Source organism: Podarcis raffonei, chromosome 4, assembly GCF_027172205.1.
Source record: "Podarcis raffonei isolate rPodRaf1 chromosome 4, rPodRaf1.pri, whole genome shotgun sequence".
In the NCBI taxonomy this organism is placed as follows: Eukaryota; Metazoa; Chordata; class Lepidosauria; order Squamata; family Lacertidae; genus Podarcis; species Podarcis raffonei.
In genome coordinates, this window is record NC_070605.1 from 15,857,743 (window position 1) to 15,877,933 (window position 20,191).

The 20,191-nt window shown below is 45.6% G+C and overlaps 1 protein-coding gene across 1 annotated transcript in view; it reads right to left on the reverse strand.

Annotated features, from left to right (window-relative positions):
- Positions 1 to 753: 753 nt before the first annotated feature.
- The window catches only part of CTSC (cathepsin C), a 29,471-nt gene continuing 10,033 nt past the window's right edge, over positions 754 to 20,191 (reverse strand). Inside the window, exons 3-7 of the mRNA XM_053385549.1 lie at positions 14,430 to 14,593; positions 11,295 to 11,450; positions 9,687 to 9,802; positions 4,078 to 4,209; positions 754 to 2,608 (exon numbers count right to left, since the gene is read on the reverse strand). Coding sequence (XP_053241524.1) covers positions 2,106 to 2,608; positions 4,078 to 4,209; positions 9,687 to 9,802; positions 11,295 to 11,450; positions 14,430 to 14,593 — 1,071 coding nt within the window. The 3' untranslated portion in view covers positions 754 to 2,105. The remainder of the gene's footprint in view (positions 2,609 to 4,077; positions 4,210 to 9,686; positions 9,803 to 11,294; positions 11,451 to 14,429; positions 14,594 to 20,191) is intronic.

A 20,191-nucleotide genomic window follows, 5' to 3' on the forward strand; every position in this document is an offset into this window, starting at 1 on the left:
ATGGAAAAATCTTAATAAATATCATTTAAAAAAAAGAAAAAAAAGAAACTGTCTTGGTCGCACTGGTAGATGATCTCCATTGGGCTAGGGACAAAGGTGAGAGCTGTTTCCTAGTTCTGCTGGATCTCTCAGCGGCCTTTGACACCATCGACCATAACATCCTTCTGGACCGTCTTCAGGGGCTGGGAGCTGGAGGCACTGTCATACAGTGGTTCCGCTCCTTTCTCCTGGGCCGTGTCCAGAAAGTGGTGTTGGGGGATGAGTGTTCAGACCCCTGGGCTATCACTTGTGGGGTGCCTCAGGGTTTCATCCTCTCCCCCATGCTTTTTAAAATCTACATGAAGCCACTGGAAGAGATTATCAGGGGGTTTGGGCTGGGTGTTCATCAGTATGAGGATGATACCCAGCTCTACCTCTCTTTTAAATCAAAACCAGTGAAGGCGGTGAAGGTCTTGTGCGAGTGCCTGGAGGCAGTTGGAGGATGGAGGCGGCTAACATTGAGGTTGAATCCTGACAAGACAGAAGTACTGTTTTGTGGGAACAGGGGGTGGGTGGGTGTGGGGGACACCCTGGTCCTGAATGGGGCAACTGTGCCCCTGAAGGACCAGGTGCGTAGCCTGGGAGTCATTTTGGACTCACATGGGACTGCAGTGGACTTCACCAAAACCTGATGGAGGACTCGGGTCTCTCCTGCTTCCCATTAGCATTCGAGAGAGGTAGCAAGACAGCTTGGGCCAAAGGAACTGCCACAGCGACAGGAGGAGGGTTTCCCTTTATTTCAGAATCACGTACAAAACTGAGAACCATAAAACGAAGCAAGCCACATGCAGAATAAAAGGGCATCATTAAAAATGAATGTCAGACGAACACCGACATTCGGGAGAGGTCACGCACCAGGTTTGTCTTCTTTGCTATACAAAGAATAGTTGGAGAGATTCCCTTTTTCAAAAAAGAATAAAAATCACAGTGCAATCATATTGTAAATGTCGTACAAATCGCATCATCTTCTACTTACACATTTCTTCATTTCCCCCGTAAGGCACAGTAATTTAAAACACAAAATAAAATTACAGAGGTGAAAAAGTATTTCCGGCAGAGGGCAAGTACAGAAAGATTGTCCAATTTAGAGGAGAAAATGATGGGAAATAATGTGTCAAACGTCTTCAGCTATTGCATATTGTACTTACTGGAGATTGTAAACCTCAGACTTGTTGTTCTGTGTATTCTATCTTTCCTCAATGGCAAAATACAGGGAATCATCCCATTTTACACAAAACAACTCAGTTAAAGTAAGGCTAAAAGAGAGATGGGAATCTGTGGCCCTCCTGATGTTAAACTCATATAATCTCTGACCATTGACAGTACTGGCTGGGGCTGATGGAAGTCTAACAATATCTGGAGGGCCACAGGTTGTCCCAATCCCAGGGCTAAAAGTTAGGCTCTGTTCAAACCATGGTTTAATCTTCCAAATGTACCACTAAGTCATCATTCTGCATGTCTATTTTCCATTTCCCATGTGCTCAGCACTTCATGATATAGTGGCTTCCAAAGATGGAACACTTGTAATAACAGTTCTCCCACATCCCTAGCGCCGACACCATGCCAAACCATGGGTTTGCAAGCCTGCTCCAAACCATGGTTCCCAATCCTTGCTATCCAGCCACGCACACAAAATGGCTGCTGAGTTTTAGTGATAAATGCAAAATGAAGTTAGTGGTTCACAAAGGCCACCAAGCAAACTTCGCGACTGATCAGCTACTTGAATCCCACCTGGTCTTGGGTCTAGTCTCGCCCAAGCTGGTGCCCTCCAGATTATTTTGCACTACAACTCCCAGCTGGCATGGTCCATGACCAGGGATGATGGGAATTGTAGTCCAAAACATCTGTAAGGCACCAGCTTGCTCCATCCACGACGCCTCAGTGGCCCTCATTTAGCATCCTTTGAGGGATGCAAGCTCAATTTCAATTCCCCACGCCTGAATGTTTTTCATTAAAGCTCATTTTCTTAAGCTGCCAAAGCAAACTGCCGTGAAGTGCACCATGATTTGTTACTTTTTTTTAGGACGGACACCATTGCTTCCTGTATCGGCCGAAAAGTACCGCGGCTACATTTTGGGGATAGGCGTGGCGGCCACGGCGATGCTCTCTATCGCACACTCGTCAGTGCCTCTACGGATCCTGAAATAACCCCCCTCGCCCCAGCCGTCTCCCCAGCTGTTCTTCACTATCCAGAACTTCTCGCCGGTGGCTGGGTCGCTGCCGTAGCCGACGAGCAAGACAGCGTGGTTGGTCAGCTCGAAAGGGTTGAAAGGATCCATCAGGCCCGTGTGGTGGTAGATCCCCCCTTGGTAATGCAGGAAGTCACTATACACTTCAAAGGCAACAGCCATAGGCCCGTGTGCAAGAAGTTCAAGTTCCATCAGCGCTGCATTGCACCCTCCGTAAAAGCCGCCAACATAGTGGTAGTTGGTGGCATAGTAGTGGTAGCAGTTGCTCTTAAAAGTGCAGGGCGAATCTCTGGCTGTGTAAGGGAAACAGTCCTCCTCAACCACACCAAAATCCTGAGCGTATTTGCCAGCAATGAGGTAAGGAAATCCTCCATCGCAGCCTGAAAGAAACAAGGAAATAACCCAGATGGTTAATCACACAATTTTAAGTCCGGGGGCGGGGGTTCTCCTTCACTGCCAACCAAGCTTTGAGAATATGTTTTCGCTAGGGTTGGGCGATCGCTGGTTTTCAACATATATCATGAGCTAAACACCATGATACAGTCTTACCTTGGAAGTCAAACAAAATCCGTTCCGGAAGTTCACTCGACTTCCAAAACCAAAGCATGGCTTCTGATTAGCTGCAGGAAGCTCCTGCAGCCAATTGGAAGCTGCGGAAGCTCTGATGGATGTTCAGCTTCCAAAAGAATGTTGGAAAACTGGAACACTCGTTTTTCAATCGTTTGGGAGCCGGAACGTTGAACTCCCAAGGCATTCGGGAGCCGAGGTACGATTATATGCCACAATGTCTGAAACAAGGATGGAACTATGTAGAGACATTGGTTGGCTTCACAATTTCCCCCACATTGTGATTTCTGCATAGAACACACACACACATCACAATTTGCAGTATTTTGTCAGGTCAAAAATTATGAAACCAATATTATGTATTGAACCGACTTCAAACCGGTTTTAGACGATATATCGTCCAACCCTAGTGTTTGCCCCAATTTCTATGCTCTGTTCTCATGGCTCATTCTGCTGCCCCCCACCCCACTGCAAGCTCCTTGGAGCAGAGATCTTTCTGTCTTGCCCAAATACAGTGGTACCTCGGGTTAAGTACTTAATTCGTTCTGGAGGTCCGTTCTTAACCTGAAACTGTTCTTAACCTGAAGCACCACTTTAGCTAATGGGGCCTCCTGCTGCTGCTGCGCTGCTGGAGCACGATTTCTGTTCTCATCCTGAGGCAAAGTTCTTAACCCGAGGTACTATTTCTGGGTTAGCAGAGTCTGTAACCTGAAGCGTATGTAACCTGAAGCATGTGTAACCCGAGGTACCACTGTAACTCAAAGCTGCCATGCAATAGTTGGGCATATGCCCTTCATTTCTAGAAGCCAACAGTATGCAGATCTCTTATCCTGCAAATGCACACCAATGTCCTAAGGGATATAGGGAGACAGCGGTTTCCACCCCACTCTGGGTTCGTCACAATCAGCGCTATCTCCATTCTGCTGCAGTTCAGCTTCTGCCAAAACCTCACTACCCCCTATGGCTGAAACAGATGAAATTCATTTCTATGCCTATGCTGGCTTTTGGCAGCAGCTCTCTAGGGTTTTAGGCAGGCAACATTCCTAGTCTTAACTGGAGATGCCAGGGATCAAACTTGGGACCTTCTGCATGCAAAAGAGTTGCTTTACCGCTGATCTACAACCCTTGCCCCGAGGCACAGAGGGGAGAAGTCCCACAGAGCCTCTGTTGCTGGGTTAGATGGTGAGGAAGACGTTCTTCAGCACAAATGGGGAAAGCCAATATTGGTAGGCCCTTGGGTCCAGGTTACAGTGAATGAATACAGTGCTGCCATGTTGTTTACCTTGAGAGTACTGGCTGCAGGAAACAACCTGCTGGGGACTGAGCGTCGGAGTCTGCGAATTGTTGGTGAGGATACGAATCCTGGATTCAAGCATGCCCATGGAAGCAAAGGCATAACAACTGCCGCAGGATGCTGAGGAGAACGAGAGAGCCAGTTAGAGCCAGTCTTTCATACTAATATTCCCAGGACTCCACAATTATATCACTCAGTTCAGCTGACAATGGACGGAACGCCATCATTTAATTTCTCACACATCCCAGAGGTGAAGGTGATCCCATCATCTCCATCCTAGCCCAAATGGACCAATGGACCTCAATCAGGAAGTGGGAAACTTCTGCAGCCAGAGGGCCACTTTCCTTCCTAGGCAAGCTTCTGGGGGCCACATGCTGGCGGGGGCAGGGCAAGAGGCAAGAAGGGGGTGGTGCCAAAAAAGTCACATCTGCACAGCAGGCAAAAAAAACCCAAACCCTTTCCTCCATCCAGGGAAGCAAAAAGGCAGAGCAATGAATGTAAATGTTAGCTTTTTTAGGGGGGGCAAGCTAGCTTCTGCTCACACACACATGCCAGAGAGGCAAAAGGCATTTAAAGAGTTTGTGGACATGTCCCAGCCTGGGAAAAATACAAAAGGAGGGTGTGAAGAAGGACTAGTGAGCGGTGTTGGCCTGGGTTCTCCTTTGCGGGACCATTTCTGCAGGAGCTGGACAGCATCTTTTAGGGATGCTGTTGCGGCATCCTGAGCAAAGGGTTGGGTGGTACCGCCAAAATCAAAGACTGGACTTTGACAGACTTGAAAAGACTGATGCGTCCTTGCCTGGCAGGGGGGAGGTTAGTTGGGGTTTGCTTTTTGTATTTCTCCCCTTTTTGTATTTATTTATAAAAGGATCAGCTTTCTAAACTTCTTAGTGAGTGCTGCTCTTATGCTACTTGAGGTACCTGTTAGGACCACGCATATGCTGATGAAGAACTAGTATCGAAACTGCTGAAAGGCTTGTTTGCCTCTTTCAATACTGATGGACTATATTGTCTAATTTTATTCGTGCATCAGTGATAGACTTTTATTTTCTGTGATTCCATTACATATTCTCTGTTAAGAATTGCTGCACTTGGAGCTTCTATTATTGCATGATTACAGGATTGGGACTATTGAAAGGCCTGTTTGGCCTCAGTGATATTGATTGACTACCTTCTTCAATTTTGTTCATACAATATTGATTTATTTTTTTATTTGTATCTCTATTATATATTCTCTGTTTAAGAATTGTGAAACAATACAGGTTATATATATATATATAACCTGTACTATATATATATATATATATATATATATATATATATATATATATATATATATATAATGTTCTATTAGTCACGTGTTGCCTGTTTTTGCTTAAAGTTTATCTGTTTTCGCAACACAAGCAATGCTGTTGTGTCATCCTGCATTGCAGATCCTGCACTGAGCAAAGGGTTGGAAGTTCTGATGATTCTACACTTTATTTCCCTCCCATCCCATTTCGCTAGTTTTCCTGATCATAATTGCTAGTGACTTTTGTTCCATTTATACTTCAGTACCTGCTGCATTAGGGACACGGGTGGCGCTGTGGGTTAAACACAGAGCCTAGGGCCTGCCGATCAGAAGGTCGGTGGTTCGAATCCCAGTAACGGGGTGAGCTCCCATTGCTCGGTCCCTGCTCCTGCCAACCTAGCAGTTCGAAAGCACGTCAAAGTACAAGTAGATAAATAGGTACCACTCTGGCAGGGAGGTAAATGGCATTTCTGTGCGCTGCTCTGGTTCGCCAGAAGCGGCTTAGTCATGCTGGCCACATGACCTGGAAGCTATATGCCAGCTCCCTCGGTCAATAAAGCGAGATGAGTGCTGCAACCCTAGAGTCGTCCGCAACTGGACCTAACGGTCAGGGGTCCCTTTACCTTTACCTGCTGCATTACAGAACTATGGCTTTCTGCTCAATATACAAGCATGTCCTGCTAAATTTCATGCACACCAGTGGGTGAGGTGTGGCACAAAATTGAATGCCACTGGATAACATTGTTATTCCCTCATCCTTCCCACATACGTGCACTTGTGTTCCAGCAAGATTTCCACATGAAAATAGCAGGAAAGAACTGTATGCTGTTATACCCTCAAGCTTCATGGGCTGCAAACAGATTTTTTGATTTTTCTTAATCAAATAACATGGAAATGAGCGCTAAACACACACAATATTCCATTAGTTTTACAACGGCTTTTACATTGTAAAATACAATGCAGAAATAAACGGAAAATGAACTGCCGTATGAATGCAGGTCAAGTTGCAAGAGCCCATCTTGCAGAAATACACAAACCTTCAATGGTGTATTTTTCCTCATTAGCAGCAAGATAAATTAGTTATTCAGGATGGTGGCACATTCATTTACCAGCTAGGCAATATTGACAGTTAAGAGTATAAACAACAACAACAATGGCAAGAGTTAGCAGTGGCAACCTCAAGTTAATTTTCTAAAAGCACCGGTTTTCGCTGTTCCCCACAAATTAAATCGCAACCCGGTTTAAATTGCATTAGAGGCCACTCGCTCTGCAGCCAAATAAAAATCACTAAAAGCCATTAAAGACTCGTTAAAAGGCAGAAAGGACTCTTTTCGAAACTGATGGTTCAGGAAGTCTATTCTCTTTCTAACCAGTTTCACGGTCAGCAGATTCTCCAGGCCTGAATATCCATTTAGGGGAAGCAGTTTCCAAAGGTCTCCGTTTCCAAGGTCTCCGTTGCAACACAGCAAACCGGTCCCAGGTATTGCCTGGCTCTGGCTGCAAGTTCTGCTCACAGAAGGGATTGCAGAGATAAAAAGAAGCATGCTCTGGCCTCTGTGAAGGGACCTTGTGGCCACTGAGGGGCTGCAACCCTCTGACTCCCAGGAAGAACTTTGAAGAAATGAGGGAAGACCACCCAGGCCCCATCCATTGACCAGAGGAGCTGCAGAGACACTGCTTCCCCCTCCTGGCTTGGAAAAAGGCTCAGCCATGACCGCCTGTTGCCCTGGGAGTCCAGAAGAAAGCGAGAGGAAATGACAATCTGGCACCATCCATTGGCGATCTCTGTCTCTCTTTTGCCTGTACTCCCTTGAAGGTCTTGTTTGTATGCCTGAGAGCAGGGCCTCTCTTTCTCTTTCCAAAATGAAGGGCCCTCGTATTTATGGGACCGCCTCTCCTGGTATGCCCCGCAGAGGACCCTAAGGTCCATGAACAATCATAGTTTAGAGGTCCCGGGCCCTAAGGAAGTCAGACTATCCTCCACCAGGGCCAGGGCCTTCTCAGTGATGGCCTCGACCTGGTGGAATGCTCTGTCCCCTGCAGGATTTAACTTCCTTCTGCAGGGTCTGTAAGACAGAACTATTCTGCCTGGCTTTCAATTTGAACTTAGCCTGATCTTTTATTCCCCTTCCTTCCCTCCCCCTCCCCTTTTTGTGAAGATTACCCGCTCTGGGATCCCACAGCTGGTCTCCTCGCTGGCCCAAGTGGGACTAATTTAGCCAGCTAGCCCTGGTGATCATCTAATGTTTATTGGATGGATTTCCCCCCTAAATTGATTTTTGATTTTATTGTTATTCAAGTTTTATACCGTATTTTATGCTGTTTTTTGTAGCATCAATTAAGTGTTTTAAATTTGTTGTTAGCTGCCCTGAGCCCGGTTTTCTGAACTGGGAAGGGCGGGGTATAAATAAAAATTTATTATATTATTATTATTATTATTATTATTGCCAGAGAAGCAGAATACTGCAAATCACAGAGAGAGGATGGAAAGTAGATCTGACCAGATCCTTATCTTCCCTATTGCCTCACAGGTCAAATATGACAGGTGGGCAAGAAATTCCGACAGTAGAAAAGAATGGCAAAATAAGATGATTGAATGCGTAGACCTGGCAAAACTGTCACGGAAAATCCAAGACCAGTGAGACCAACTGTTTGAAAAAAGACTGGAGTAAATTTATTACGTTTTTGAAAGAATATTGTAAACATTTAACAACACTAACAGGACTGACTTAAAGGTTTGCTGGTTAAAAGTAAAAGCTTATTTACAATTATAAGGAATATGAAAGTAAAAAGAAAGGTAGAAAGGGGGAATGAGAAATGCGGATGAAGTTATGACTGGAAGTTAGAAAGCCAGTTTGGAGGGATAGAGGGAACTCGACGACTCGAGAGAGTCAAAATATAGGTGATGATAAGAAATGTAAAAACTGTATGGTGTTTTTTGAAAATGAAAATGCTAATAAATATTACTATAAAAACGACAACAAATAGGGCAGGTGGGTGGGACTGCCGTTCTGTCAATCACCTGACATCACAAGGATGACATGCAATGCAACCCCAAGACCCATCTTTTGATGCACCGACAGCCAGCTGATCGTTGGCAAACCAATGCGCTTCCACGTCTCACTGATTGGCAGGTATTTGGTGCTCCAGAAAGTCCTTTTGGCCCAGCCAACCCCCTGAACTCTGCCCACAGCCTTCCCTGGGTAGACTCGAACCACCAACCTTCTGGTTGACAGCCAGGCATACTGACCCACTGCACATGGTTTGGCCAAAATGCACTGGCAGGGAGGCCTGGACCAGAGTTTCCCCACTCCTGCTGTAAATAAGTGAGAAAGAAAGCAAAATGGAGCCAGTGGGAATTCAGAGTTCAAGGTTTCCAGGAAGAAGCTGAAAGCTAATTCTCCAAACACATAGTCTTGGGTTTCTTGTAGCAAAGAGGCACATAACACCACTTCTCACTGCCCAGGAAAGTGATGTAATTCCCATCCACACCCAGAAACCACAGAATGCTTTTCCTCATCATTTTCATTTCTGTCACGTTCTTGGGCCTGCTTCGAGCACATCAGCTGAAGCGGTTAGGCCCAAGCCAGCCGCATTTAGCCACCTTCAAGACTGACACTGATGGAAGAAGGGAGGGATTTATGACGTACCTACCCGGTGGTGTAATTATCATCACTAAAAAAAAAACAAAACAAAACACCTAGAACTATGACTTTGATCAACAATAAGACTTGAAAGTGGCGTAAGACAATTCAAGGGATCACTGGCTAAAAGCGGAATGATAATTTGCTGTCAGAAACAATTAGGAAAGTAATCTGTTAATGAGTTTCAGTTCCACTGTTAACAAGCATCCAATATTAAGTTGAGTGAAACCTAGAAGCAGGCGGCGTGTCAGACTGGGCCAATTCATAACCTAAGACTGAAACCGGGGAGGTGGGGGGTGGCACCCACAAGAGCAAACTCCAGCCTTCTGGCCTCAACCAGGATGCTGTTGAAAACCGAAATGGGAGCATAAAATGCTTATGTTCCCCACATCTGATCTATGGTCATGGCAAAGGCTGAGGCAAGGTTTCTGGGCAATGCAGCAGTCAAGTGGCTAATACACTTTATGATGTGAATGAGTTCAACTCTTTAGTTGTTTTCACGATGGATGATGGCACCCCACGTTGCAATGACCCTGATTTGCACCCATCTCTCTCAAAAGAACCGGCTGTAGGGTGTGTACATCCAAGTTGTGTATTAGACTTTTCTAGAATGCCTTGTTGATTATTTCAGTAACAAAAGATATGAAAGGAATATATCCTACCCTGGTTTCGCACTGGGCTGACGTAGTTAACACCATTCACGTTCCTCCAGTCCCAAGATTCAGGCAGGTTGGAAACTTGTTTCATTAGTTCAGCAGTCAGAGGGGCAGGTTTTGGCCTATAAAGAATAAAACCCAAATACTTCATATTGGAATCCCTATTATTTGATAAGAGGAAGAATTGGAACACCATCTGAGAGCTGCAGTGTTCATACAGGGACATTGTCAAGTTACAGGGAACCAGACAGAGGGCCTTCTCAGTAGTGGCGCCCAGCCTGTGGAACGCCCTCCCATCAGATGTCAAAGAGAACAACAACTACCAGACTTTTAGAAGACATCTGAAGGCAGCCCTGTTTAGGGAAGCTTTTAATGTTTGATGTATTACGGTATTTTGATAATTTTGTTGGAAGCCTCCCAGAGTGGCTTATTATTATTATTATTAAATTGTTTTACAGTCTTCCTGCATGTTTTCCTACAAGCAGCAGAGTGTTCATCTATGGAAAAGGTACAACACTTCACATGCGGTGGAAGTGTGAGCATGTAAAGCCCTTCTGGCACTGGGTATTTACAGAAATAAGCTATACTATGGGTCAACATGTAGAATATACCCCAAATTTGGGATTGTTAACCATTTTAAAAGAAGGGCAACCTGAATATCTAATTACTTTCCTTTTAGTAGCAGTGCTCCTATGAGTGGCACAGAATTGTTGATTTCTTGTTAGAAATGGAATGTATGTCCGATTGATGCATCAGAAAGATTAACAAGAGATCACACGCCCTGAATACTACAAATGACGAAGATGATTTTGTTTATATATGCATCGTTCTGTAAAATACTTTACAGATAACTCTGAAGAATAGCAAGCGCCAAAATCAAAGACTGGACTTTGGCAAACTTAAAAAGACTGTTCCGTCCTTGGGTGGCAGTGGGGAGGCTAAGTTGGGATTCTGTTTTTTGTATTTACCCCCTTTTTGAATTTATTTATAAAAGGAAAAGGCGGGGAATCTCAGGTCTAGGAGCTAATGAGGCCCTCCAGACCTCTTTGGAAGCCACCCATGCTGGCAGCCATCCCTGCCCCTTGTGGGAGAGAATCCCGTACAGTGGTACCTCCGGTTACAGACGCTTCAGGTTACAGACTCCGCTAACCCAGAAATAGTACCTTGGGTTAAGAACTTTGCTTCAGGATGAGAACAGAAATCATGTGGCGGCGGCAGCGGGAGGCCCCATTAGCTAAAGTGGTACCTCAGGTTAAGAACAGTTTCAGGTTAAGAACGGACCTCCAGAATGAATTAAGTTCTTAACCTGAGGTACCACTGTAGTTTAAACTATGCACTGTTTGAAGAACGATGCTCATTAGAAGGTAGTACAGCTTTCCCATGGAAGGACCAATGCCTTTACACACAGCTTGTGAAAGCAGTAGGAGCTGGAGACATGAGCTGTAAAACTCTCTCCTTCTCGCTCTCCATACATGCGCGCACACAGACGTGCGCACACACAGGACGGTGAACGGAGGTGTGTTCAGCACCACCAACCCTTTTAAGAAGCACAAGCCAGTCACAGGTTTATGGTCCCTTGGTGACATCCAGTTCAGAATGTTACGACCCCTTTACCTTGGAATTCTGGGATTTAATCCGCCTGCTCTCTGAGCCAAATCTTCTAGGGTGAGGCCTTCATATTCCTTGTAGGCTACTGCTTTCCACGATTTCTGAATGGCGTTGATTGCTCCTACGAAGTCATAGTTGTTCACGTAGAACTTCTGCAGAGATCTGCAGTCGAGACACAAACAATGCGTTAGGCGAGGGAGCCTTGCGAAGGCTATTAAGAAAACAGCCCAACGCAACCCCTCATGAAACTCTTCCACAAGACAAGAGACCCTTTGTTATTAAGACAATGCCATCAACAATCATAATGCTTCACAGACGGGCATTTAAAGTTGAAATCTCTGCCTCACAGTCAGTGCCGGATTTAGGTTTGATGAGGCCCTAAGCTACTGAAGCTAATGGGGCCCTTTATATGTCCAGCTGTCCTTTGTCAACAACAAATTGTTGCTTTTTTGTGTTGAATATATGCTACATGGTAATTTATGGACCTAATAGGTATCTAAAGCCATCTGCACATGTTGCCTTGCAATCAGTCCATGCAGAATGCAGGCACCCTATATATAGAAATGAGCAAACCAGTGATATTTTAGGGAGCAGGCTAGCAGGCGGGGCCCATGACTTACATCACAGGAGCCTACACAACACAAAACACTGTTGTTGTATGTAGGTTTTATTTTATTTGTTTTTTATCTTATATTTTGGAAATGTACATCCAGGTTTTCTCCCTTTTGGGGGGGCAAGAGAGTGGGGCCCTAAGCTATAGCTTGTTTAAAGGTAAAGGGACCCCTGAACGTTAGGTCCAGTCGCGGATGACTCTGGGGTTGTGGCGCTCATCTCGCTTTATTGGCCGAGGGAGCCGGCATACAGCTTCTGGGTCATGTGGCCAGCATGACTAAGCGGCTTCTGGCAAACCAGAGCGGTACCTATTTATTTACTTGCACTTTGCACTTTGACGTGCTTTCGAACTGCTAGGTTGGCAGGAGCTGGGACAGAGCACCCATTATTCTAGCTGTATTCATAGGTAAAGGGACCCCTGGCCGTTAGGTCCAGTCACGGACGACTCTGGGGTTGTGGCGCTCATCTCGCTTTACGGGCCGAGGGAGCCGGCATACAGCTTCCGGGTCATGTGGCCAGCATGACTAAGCGGCTCCTGGCGAACCAGAGCAGTGCATGGAAATGGCATTTACCTTCCCGCCAGAGCGGTACCTATTTATCTACTTGCACTTTGAGGTGCTTTTGAACTGCTAGGTTGGCAGGAGCTGGGACAGAGCAACGGGAGCTCACCCCGTCACGGGGATTCAAACCGCTGACCTTCTGATCGGCAAGCCCTAGGCTCAGTGGTTTAGACCACAGCGCCACCCGCGTCCCTTGTTTAGCTTATATATAAATCTGGCACTGCTCACAGTCTATGTTTTAATAGCAACTAGGAACAAGAATTAACTGGTTTACACTCATTTTATTTAAAGACTTATAAAAAAAACTTAATCGAACAACTCTCGAAGCCAAGTGTTTCTAAACAGTGCTCAATGAGCATCATTCAGGTGATCCCTGATGGGTCTGTGGCTTCGTGGTTGAAGATGGAGGACGGCACAGCTATTACATTAACAATTCATATTGATTTTTAATTGTACTTTTATTTGTTATATTGTATTTTATTTTATTGTAATGCAATAAAACACAACATATAGGAAGTAAACAGAGCAGTCAAGGTATAATTAAAAATCATCCAACATCCAGCAGAGTACATTAAAATGGGCAGAAAAATCATTAAGTGGTCATACAAGAACTCCAGCAATTTCCAAGAGGTCTCTGGAAGAAAAGGTTTGGAACTGCTGTTCTAAGTGGCAGAAAAATAAGATGTACAAATACAGGAACACCTTAACTGGACTTTGCAGTGACATTCTGTACCTAGAAGAGCCACAATGTTTCAGATATGAAGTATGAATGTTGTTGTTGTTCTGGCATCTGTCAGACAATGGAGTGCACCTCGTGGGGTGAAGCCAAACTGCTGTGCTGGCAGCACTGAAATGATCTCTCTGAAACACAAGCCTGGGCAGTGTGGATGGAGGTCTTGGGCTGCCCAGATGCCAAGACCCTGCCCTCTCAGCCTCAATGATGTGGTCCAAAGGAAAGCAGAGCAAGACGTCTGGCACCAGCTTGGCTGCAGAAGTTGCCAGAAGGAGGCATACATGGCGCCATCCAGCTGTCTTAGGGACTCCATTCTGGATTTCTGTAGGGTTTACTCCAGGCTTCCTCGGCCCTTCAGATGTGTTTGGCCTACAACTCCCATGATCCCTAGCTAGCAGGACCAGTGGTCAGGGATGATGGGAATTGTAGTCTCAAAACATCTGGAGGGCCGAGGTTGAGGAAGCCTTTTCTTCTCCCAAAGATGTCCCTGCAAGGCTACCTTCCCAAGCCAATGAGCCCCACCTGCCCCTTTAAGTCTGAATACTGACTGGGTTTTAAGCATGAATACCAGAATTCTAGCTCCCTATAATCAGAGGGTCAAAACAGGTACCACACATGAACCAGAGGATGCCTCAAAAGATCTATGGATTCTGATGACTATAGTTGCACTGAACATGTCTCTACACATGCCTAAGTCATTGTTCACAGGTTGATTTGTACAGCTTAAGTGCTGTGTACACTGACTATACACTCATTGAACATATGTGTACAGCTCAGTTACTTGCGTACACAGATTGTACGGTTTTGGGATGTAACATACAAACTCTCTCATTATGGACCTATGGAAACCTATGAAGCTGTACCACACTGAGCCAAAACATTGGTCCCATCTCTCCCATGTCAGTGCAAAAAGAAACACTACCAGTCTCTGAAGGAGAGCCAGCAGGATGAGCCTGCAGTCTTCTGAATCAACTGGCCTTCAGTACTTATTTGTTTTCAAGACCAGTAGAAAGATGGTTGTCTTGACATGACACGAAAGGAAAATGTATGGGGAGGGAGGAGGTAACCACAAAAAGGCTCAGGCACCATTTTGCAAAGTCAAGAGTTGTTAGAATGATCAGCTGGGATAGAAACAGTTCAGGGGGCCATGCTTCAATTCTCTCTTTCTGGCTCTATGGCGGAGCCTGTATCAGAGCGTACGATAAACCAAACAAAATGGCATTTGTTTCCACTCACCTTCCAGTGGATTTCAAAGGCAGCTGATTTACACGAACACCAGAGGCTGAAGGGGAGATCTTTTGTGCGGTGAAGCATGCCCAATTCCGGCCCAACACATCATGGACCCACCCAGGTAAGGTCTCGTGGCAGTAACTGGTTACGTTTAAGCCGTCCTTTTTATACTGGGAAGGGAAGTGAAAGGGATGCTGGTCAGATTCTGCACAGAACACATGTAGCTGACAACAGGCAAAAGATCCTAGGTTCGATTTCCAGGCATGGCTGGTAAAGATCCCCATCTGAGACCCTGGAGAGATGTGTTGACCAGGAATAGATAACATGGTGCTGTTCAGATGCTGCTGAACTACAACTCCCATGGGATATGCTGACTTGCGTCAGTGGGATTTATAGCCCAGCAACATCCAGAAGGCCTCATATTGGCTGTCTCTGGCATAAACAGTAAAAGGTAAAGGGTTCAGTCCAGTCGCAGACGACTCTGGGGTTGCGGCGCTCATCTCGCTTTATTGGCCGAGGGAGCCGGCGTACAGCTTCCAGGTCATGTGGCCAGCATTAATAAGCCGCTTCTGGCGAACCAGAGCAGCGCACGGAAACGCCATTTACCTTCCCGCCGGAGCGGTGCCTATTTATCTACTTGCACTTGGACGTGCTTTCGAACTGCTAGGTTGGCAGAAGCAGGGACCGAGCAACGGGAGCTCACCCCGTTGCGGGGATTTGAACTGCCAACCTTCTGATCAGCAAGCCCTAGGCTCTGTGCTTTACCCTACAGTGCCACTCGCGTCCCTATGAGCCAAATGGGGCAACGGTATGACTCTGGATTAAGACACACCCATTTATCCCGTGCTACAAAAGTTAAGCAGTAGAATACATTATTGGCTGAATTTATCTCAGGCCCCGTTCTTATGACCGGAGAACCTTTGGCCAGTGTTTGAAACACAGATATGTAGGCTCCTTGCCAAATGGCACCGTAAACCTAGGTTGCAGTTGCCGCAATGTAATGGCCAGGCACCTCATTTTTCTTTCCTGCAATGGGGATGATGATGGCAATTCCCGTAATTCCATTTCTACACCACTTTATACTTTAAAGAAAAACTCTTGAAGTGGTATACAACAAATAAAACATCGAGTAAAACAAATTCAAACTTCAAGGAAAATATTTCAGATCCTTTAAGTGGCGTTTTGCTTTTCCCAGTCACCAACCCAGCATCCACATGGTGACAATTTGACCTCTCGCCAGTTACAAAACATGCCTGACTAAATTTCTAACACTGCCTTTGGCCCTTTGATGAGCTACCGAACCGGGGAAAAGCACCCAGCCAGCCTGGAAATGCCTTGCCTTCTGCGGAGCTCCTTTGGCCACTCACTGCCTCTCAGGCCAACCGATCTCACAGGGTTGTTCTGAGGATAATAATAATAATAAATTTTTATTTATACCCTGCCCTTCCCGGTTCAGAAAACCGGGCTCAGGGCGGCCAACAACAAATTTAAAATACTTAATTGATGCAACAAAAAACAGCATAAAATACAGTATAAAATGTGAATAACAATAAATTCAGAATTCAAAAATCAATTTAGGAGGGAAATCCATTCAATAAACATTAGATGATCACCAGGGCTAGCTGGCTAAATTAGTCCTATTTGGGCCAGCGAGGAGACCAGGGGAGAATTAGCTGTGGGATCCCAGAGCGGGTAATCTTCATAAATGGGGAAGGGGGAGGGAAGGAAGGAGAATAAAAGATCATGCTAAGTTCAAATTGAAAGCCAGGCGGAATAGCTCTGTCTTACAGGCCCTGCGGAAGGAAGTTAAATCCTGCAGGGCCCTGGTCTCATGGGACAGAGCATTCCACCAGGTCGGAGCCATCACTGAGAAGGCCCTGGCCCTGGAGGAGGATAATATGACTTCCTTAGGGCCCGGGGCCTCTAAACTATGATTATTCATGGACCTTAAGGTCCTCTGCAGGACATACCAGGAGAGGCAGTCCCGTAAATACGAGGGCCCTAAGCCACATAAAATGGAGAGGCGGAATAATCATGTACCCTTGCATTGAAGCTCCTTGGAGGAAAGGTGGGGTGAAAAGTCTTCAAAGAAACATCTCCTCCCTGTAGTCCAACTTCCCATGGAAATTAAGTTTGAAAGAAGTAGCAAATGTGAAAATATCTAGGGACCACAAGCTGAACATGAGTCAACAATGGGATACAGCAGCAAAAAACAAAAGCCAAGGCTATTCTAGGCTGCATCAACAGAGGTCTTGTGTCCAGATTAAGAGAAGTAACAGTATTGATTCTATTCTGTTCTAAGCAATAAAATAGAGGGGGGTTGCCCATAACAGTTTCTGGCTTACGAATGCGTCCACTGGCCCCAAAAGGCCGGTGACCCTCTGGACTAGGGGATTACAGAGCTGTGATGCCTACATTGAAGGGGGTTGAGCCTTGGAGTCCCTCCCTACCCTACAATTTTGTGATAAGGGCCGGATCAACCTGGCTGAGAAGCAAGCCAAGCTTTTCTGCTCAGGGAAGATGCATTTGACCAGATTTAGATACGCCCCCAGCCACCAAATGCTTCCTATATTTTTAGTTTTGCCCGCAGCTTTGTTTCCTCGACACGAGGGACACGCTTTAGACCTCTGTTGCTTTTATGCTTTGCAGAAAGGGTGAAATTTGCCTCCTTGGCACGATGCTGGCAGGGACTGTAGGCTCTGCGGTGCTAAAACGTTCCAAGTTCCTTTGCCCCGAAGCTCCACTGAGCTGCCTGCCGTCGATATGATGAATTTGGAACGGCATCCTGGAAACTTCGTGTACCTCCAAAGCAATAACACAAAACACAACAGCTTCTTTTTTCTTTTGCCGCCGGCTCTTTTCCTTGCCTGCTGGTCCCAAGCGTCGTGAAACGATGAGCCTTGGCGGTTTTAAGTGGCCTTTCCCCCCCCCCCCCGATAACCTGAAGCATGAAAACTTCATGCAGTGGCTGCTTCTTAAAAAAGAAAAAAGCCAGGAAGGGCACCTGGTGTTTGTGTGTGTTTGGAAGGGGTGTAGGAGAATTTGTGGCTTAGCTTCTCAGCAACGTTGATCCGGTCCTTAGCGTAGAATGGCAGAGTTGGAAGGGATCCTGAGGGTCATCTAGTCCAACCCCCTGCAATGCAGGAATCTCACCTCAAGCATCCAGGACAGATGGCCATCCAAACCTCTGCTTAAAAACCTTCAAGGAAGGAGAGCCCACCACCTTTCAAGGGAGTTCAACAGCTCTTACTGTCAGAAAGTTCTTAGTATTTCGTCAGAATCTCCTTTCTGGTAACTTGAAGTCATTGGTTTGGGTCCCACCATCTGAAGTAAGAGGAAACAAGGTTGTTTCCTCTTCCAGTGTGAAGAGAGCCAGTGTGGTGTGGTGGTCAAGAGCGATAGACTCGCAATCTGGGAAACCAGGTTCACATCTCTGCTCCTCCACATGCAGCTGCTGGGTGACCTTGGGCCAGTCACACTTCTTTGAAGTATCTCAGCCTCACTAACCTCACAGAGTGTTTGTTGTGGGGGAGGAAGGGAAAGGAGATTGTTAGCCGCTTTGAGACTCCTTCGGGTAGTGATAAAATGGGATATCAAATCCAAACTCTTCTTCTTCCATGTGACAGCCCTTGAGAGATTTGAAGATGGCTATCGTATCTCCTCTCAGTCTCGTTTCCAGGCTATACATACCCAGCTCCTTCAACCACTCCTCATATGGCTTGGTTTCCAGATCCTCGATATGCAATTGCCTTATAGAGTCAGACCATTGAACCATGTAGTTCAGTATTGCCTAAAACGACTTGCAGAGGTTCTCCAGGGTTTCAGACAAGTCTTCCCTGGAGATGCTTGGAATTGAAACTGGGATCTTCTGCATAAATAGATGCTCTACAAAGCAGATGTTGGGAGACTCCTCCCAGAGCTACGATTCTCAGAGTGTCTTAACAACCAACTCCTCTTTCCCAGGGGAGCTTTGAGACTTGTAGCTCTACGAGGGGAATGAGGCATCTCCTAAAAACTCAGCACTCTACAGATCCCATCATTCTTTTGGGCAAGCCATTATGGTTTGAGGTGGTATGACAGTGCATTAAATGTTCGGCATTGTTATGGTTTAAGGAATGAATCGCCCCATGGAGGCACTGCAGATATCACAAAGACTTGTCCAACTCGCAGTGAAGTGTGTGCAGTGTACAGAGTCACCTCTTCCAACAGAACGCTCTTCTCATTAGGTCTCTACAAACAATGGTTGGCACCCAAAGCAAAGTAGGGATGGAGCTCTTTCAATGCCATCTGCTCAGCAATTCAGCTTTGCTTTTAACAGAAATCTGCTTATGTTCCACACCAACTCCGAAACAACCAACCTCAATTTTCTTATCTACCATGCTTCAAAAAACTAGACATCTATGTTTGTGTACATAGTCAGTGAACGTCATATACTAATCTCATCCCCTATATACCCAACCGATCACTACCTATGCAGACGAGGGCATCCTGCAGTTGCCATCCTATCAGAAGTTCTGTTCTACACAAGGTCAGAATCCGGCCTTTAGTATGGTGGCACCTAATCTTTGGAAGTCCTTCTTTCTTGTCTGTTATTTCAGCAAGCCTTCTAAAAATCTTTATCCCAGTTCACATCCATTTGGGATTTGAATTGATTTTACGTGTTGTTGTTTTTAACCCTGTTCTTAGATCACAGAATCAGATTTTGTAGACTTGGAATGTGGGAGTCATAAAGCCATGGCAGAAGCTTGTAATATTGCAGGGTGCCTCCTGACCTCGATGACCAGCACTCTGTGCCTGGCAGTGTATAGAATGTATTGACCTTATATGGAGTTGTGTTTCCTCTGGGCAGTGATTACCTTATATGGTGATGGGTGTAGTAAAAGCCATGACCGGATGATGTAACGTGAGACATTGGCAGACCGGCCATGCAGGCAGAGGGGAACAAAGGATAATAAAATTGGAGGGGAGGATGAAGAAGGAGCTGCTCCATCCTGAGAATATTGCTGGCTCTCTGTGTCTTTTTTCTATGCTAAGCACCATTTAATGATGGCTGGACTTCCGTCACTGGAAGGGACCATGAGGGCGATCTAGTTCAACCCCCTGCAGTGCGGGACTATTTATAACAATTGTTCTTCTATACGCAATTGTTTTAACTTTTTTTTTACCAAAAAAAAAAAATCTTAGATACATTGTAGATCACTTCACGATGCCCTTATGGGAAGTGATTTATTTGTAAATGAAATAATAATATTATTGCATACACAGACTCCAGGTGATGACCATTTTCAACTTCAAGTGCTGCCACAAAGCCCCAGGTTTAAGTTTCCCACCACAAGTGGTTTGTAGAATACATGCAAAGGGAACTCACCACTGCTCATTCCTCTCTGCTCAGTTTTGCCAGGGATCTTGGAAAGGCTGTAGCCCAGTAAATACCAGGTTCAATACCAAGCATTTCCAGCTAGAAAGACTCTGCTTGAAACCTTGATGTCAAAGTAGACAATACTTCATTGAATGAACAAATGGTATGATGAAAGGAAATTTGCATGCATGTTCTAAGACAACCGTCTGCAATGCAGCAACATCTGGAGGGCCATAATCCCATAATCCTTGGCCACTGGGCCTGGTTTGCTGGGATTGATGGGCACTGGTCTCCTACAACATCTGGAAGGCCTCAGGTTGGGGAAGGCTGTTCCAAGAGCTCCCGAACACAGGAGTTTTTTATGCACAGGGTGTTGGGTTTTTTTGCTATTGTTCAAAAGAGCATGCAA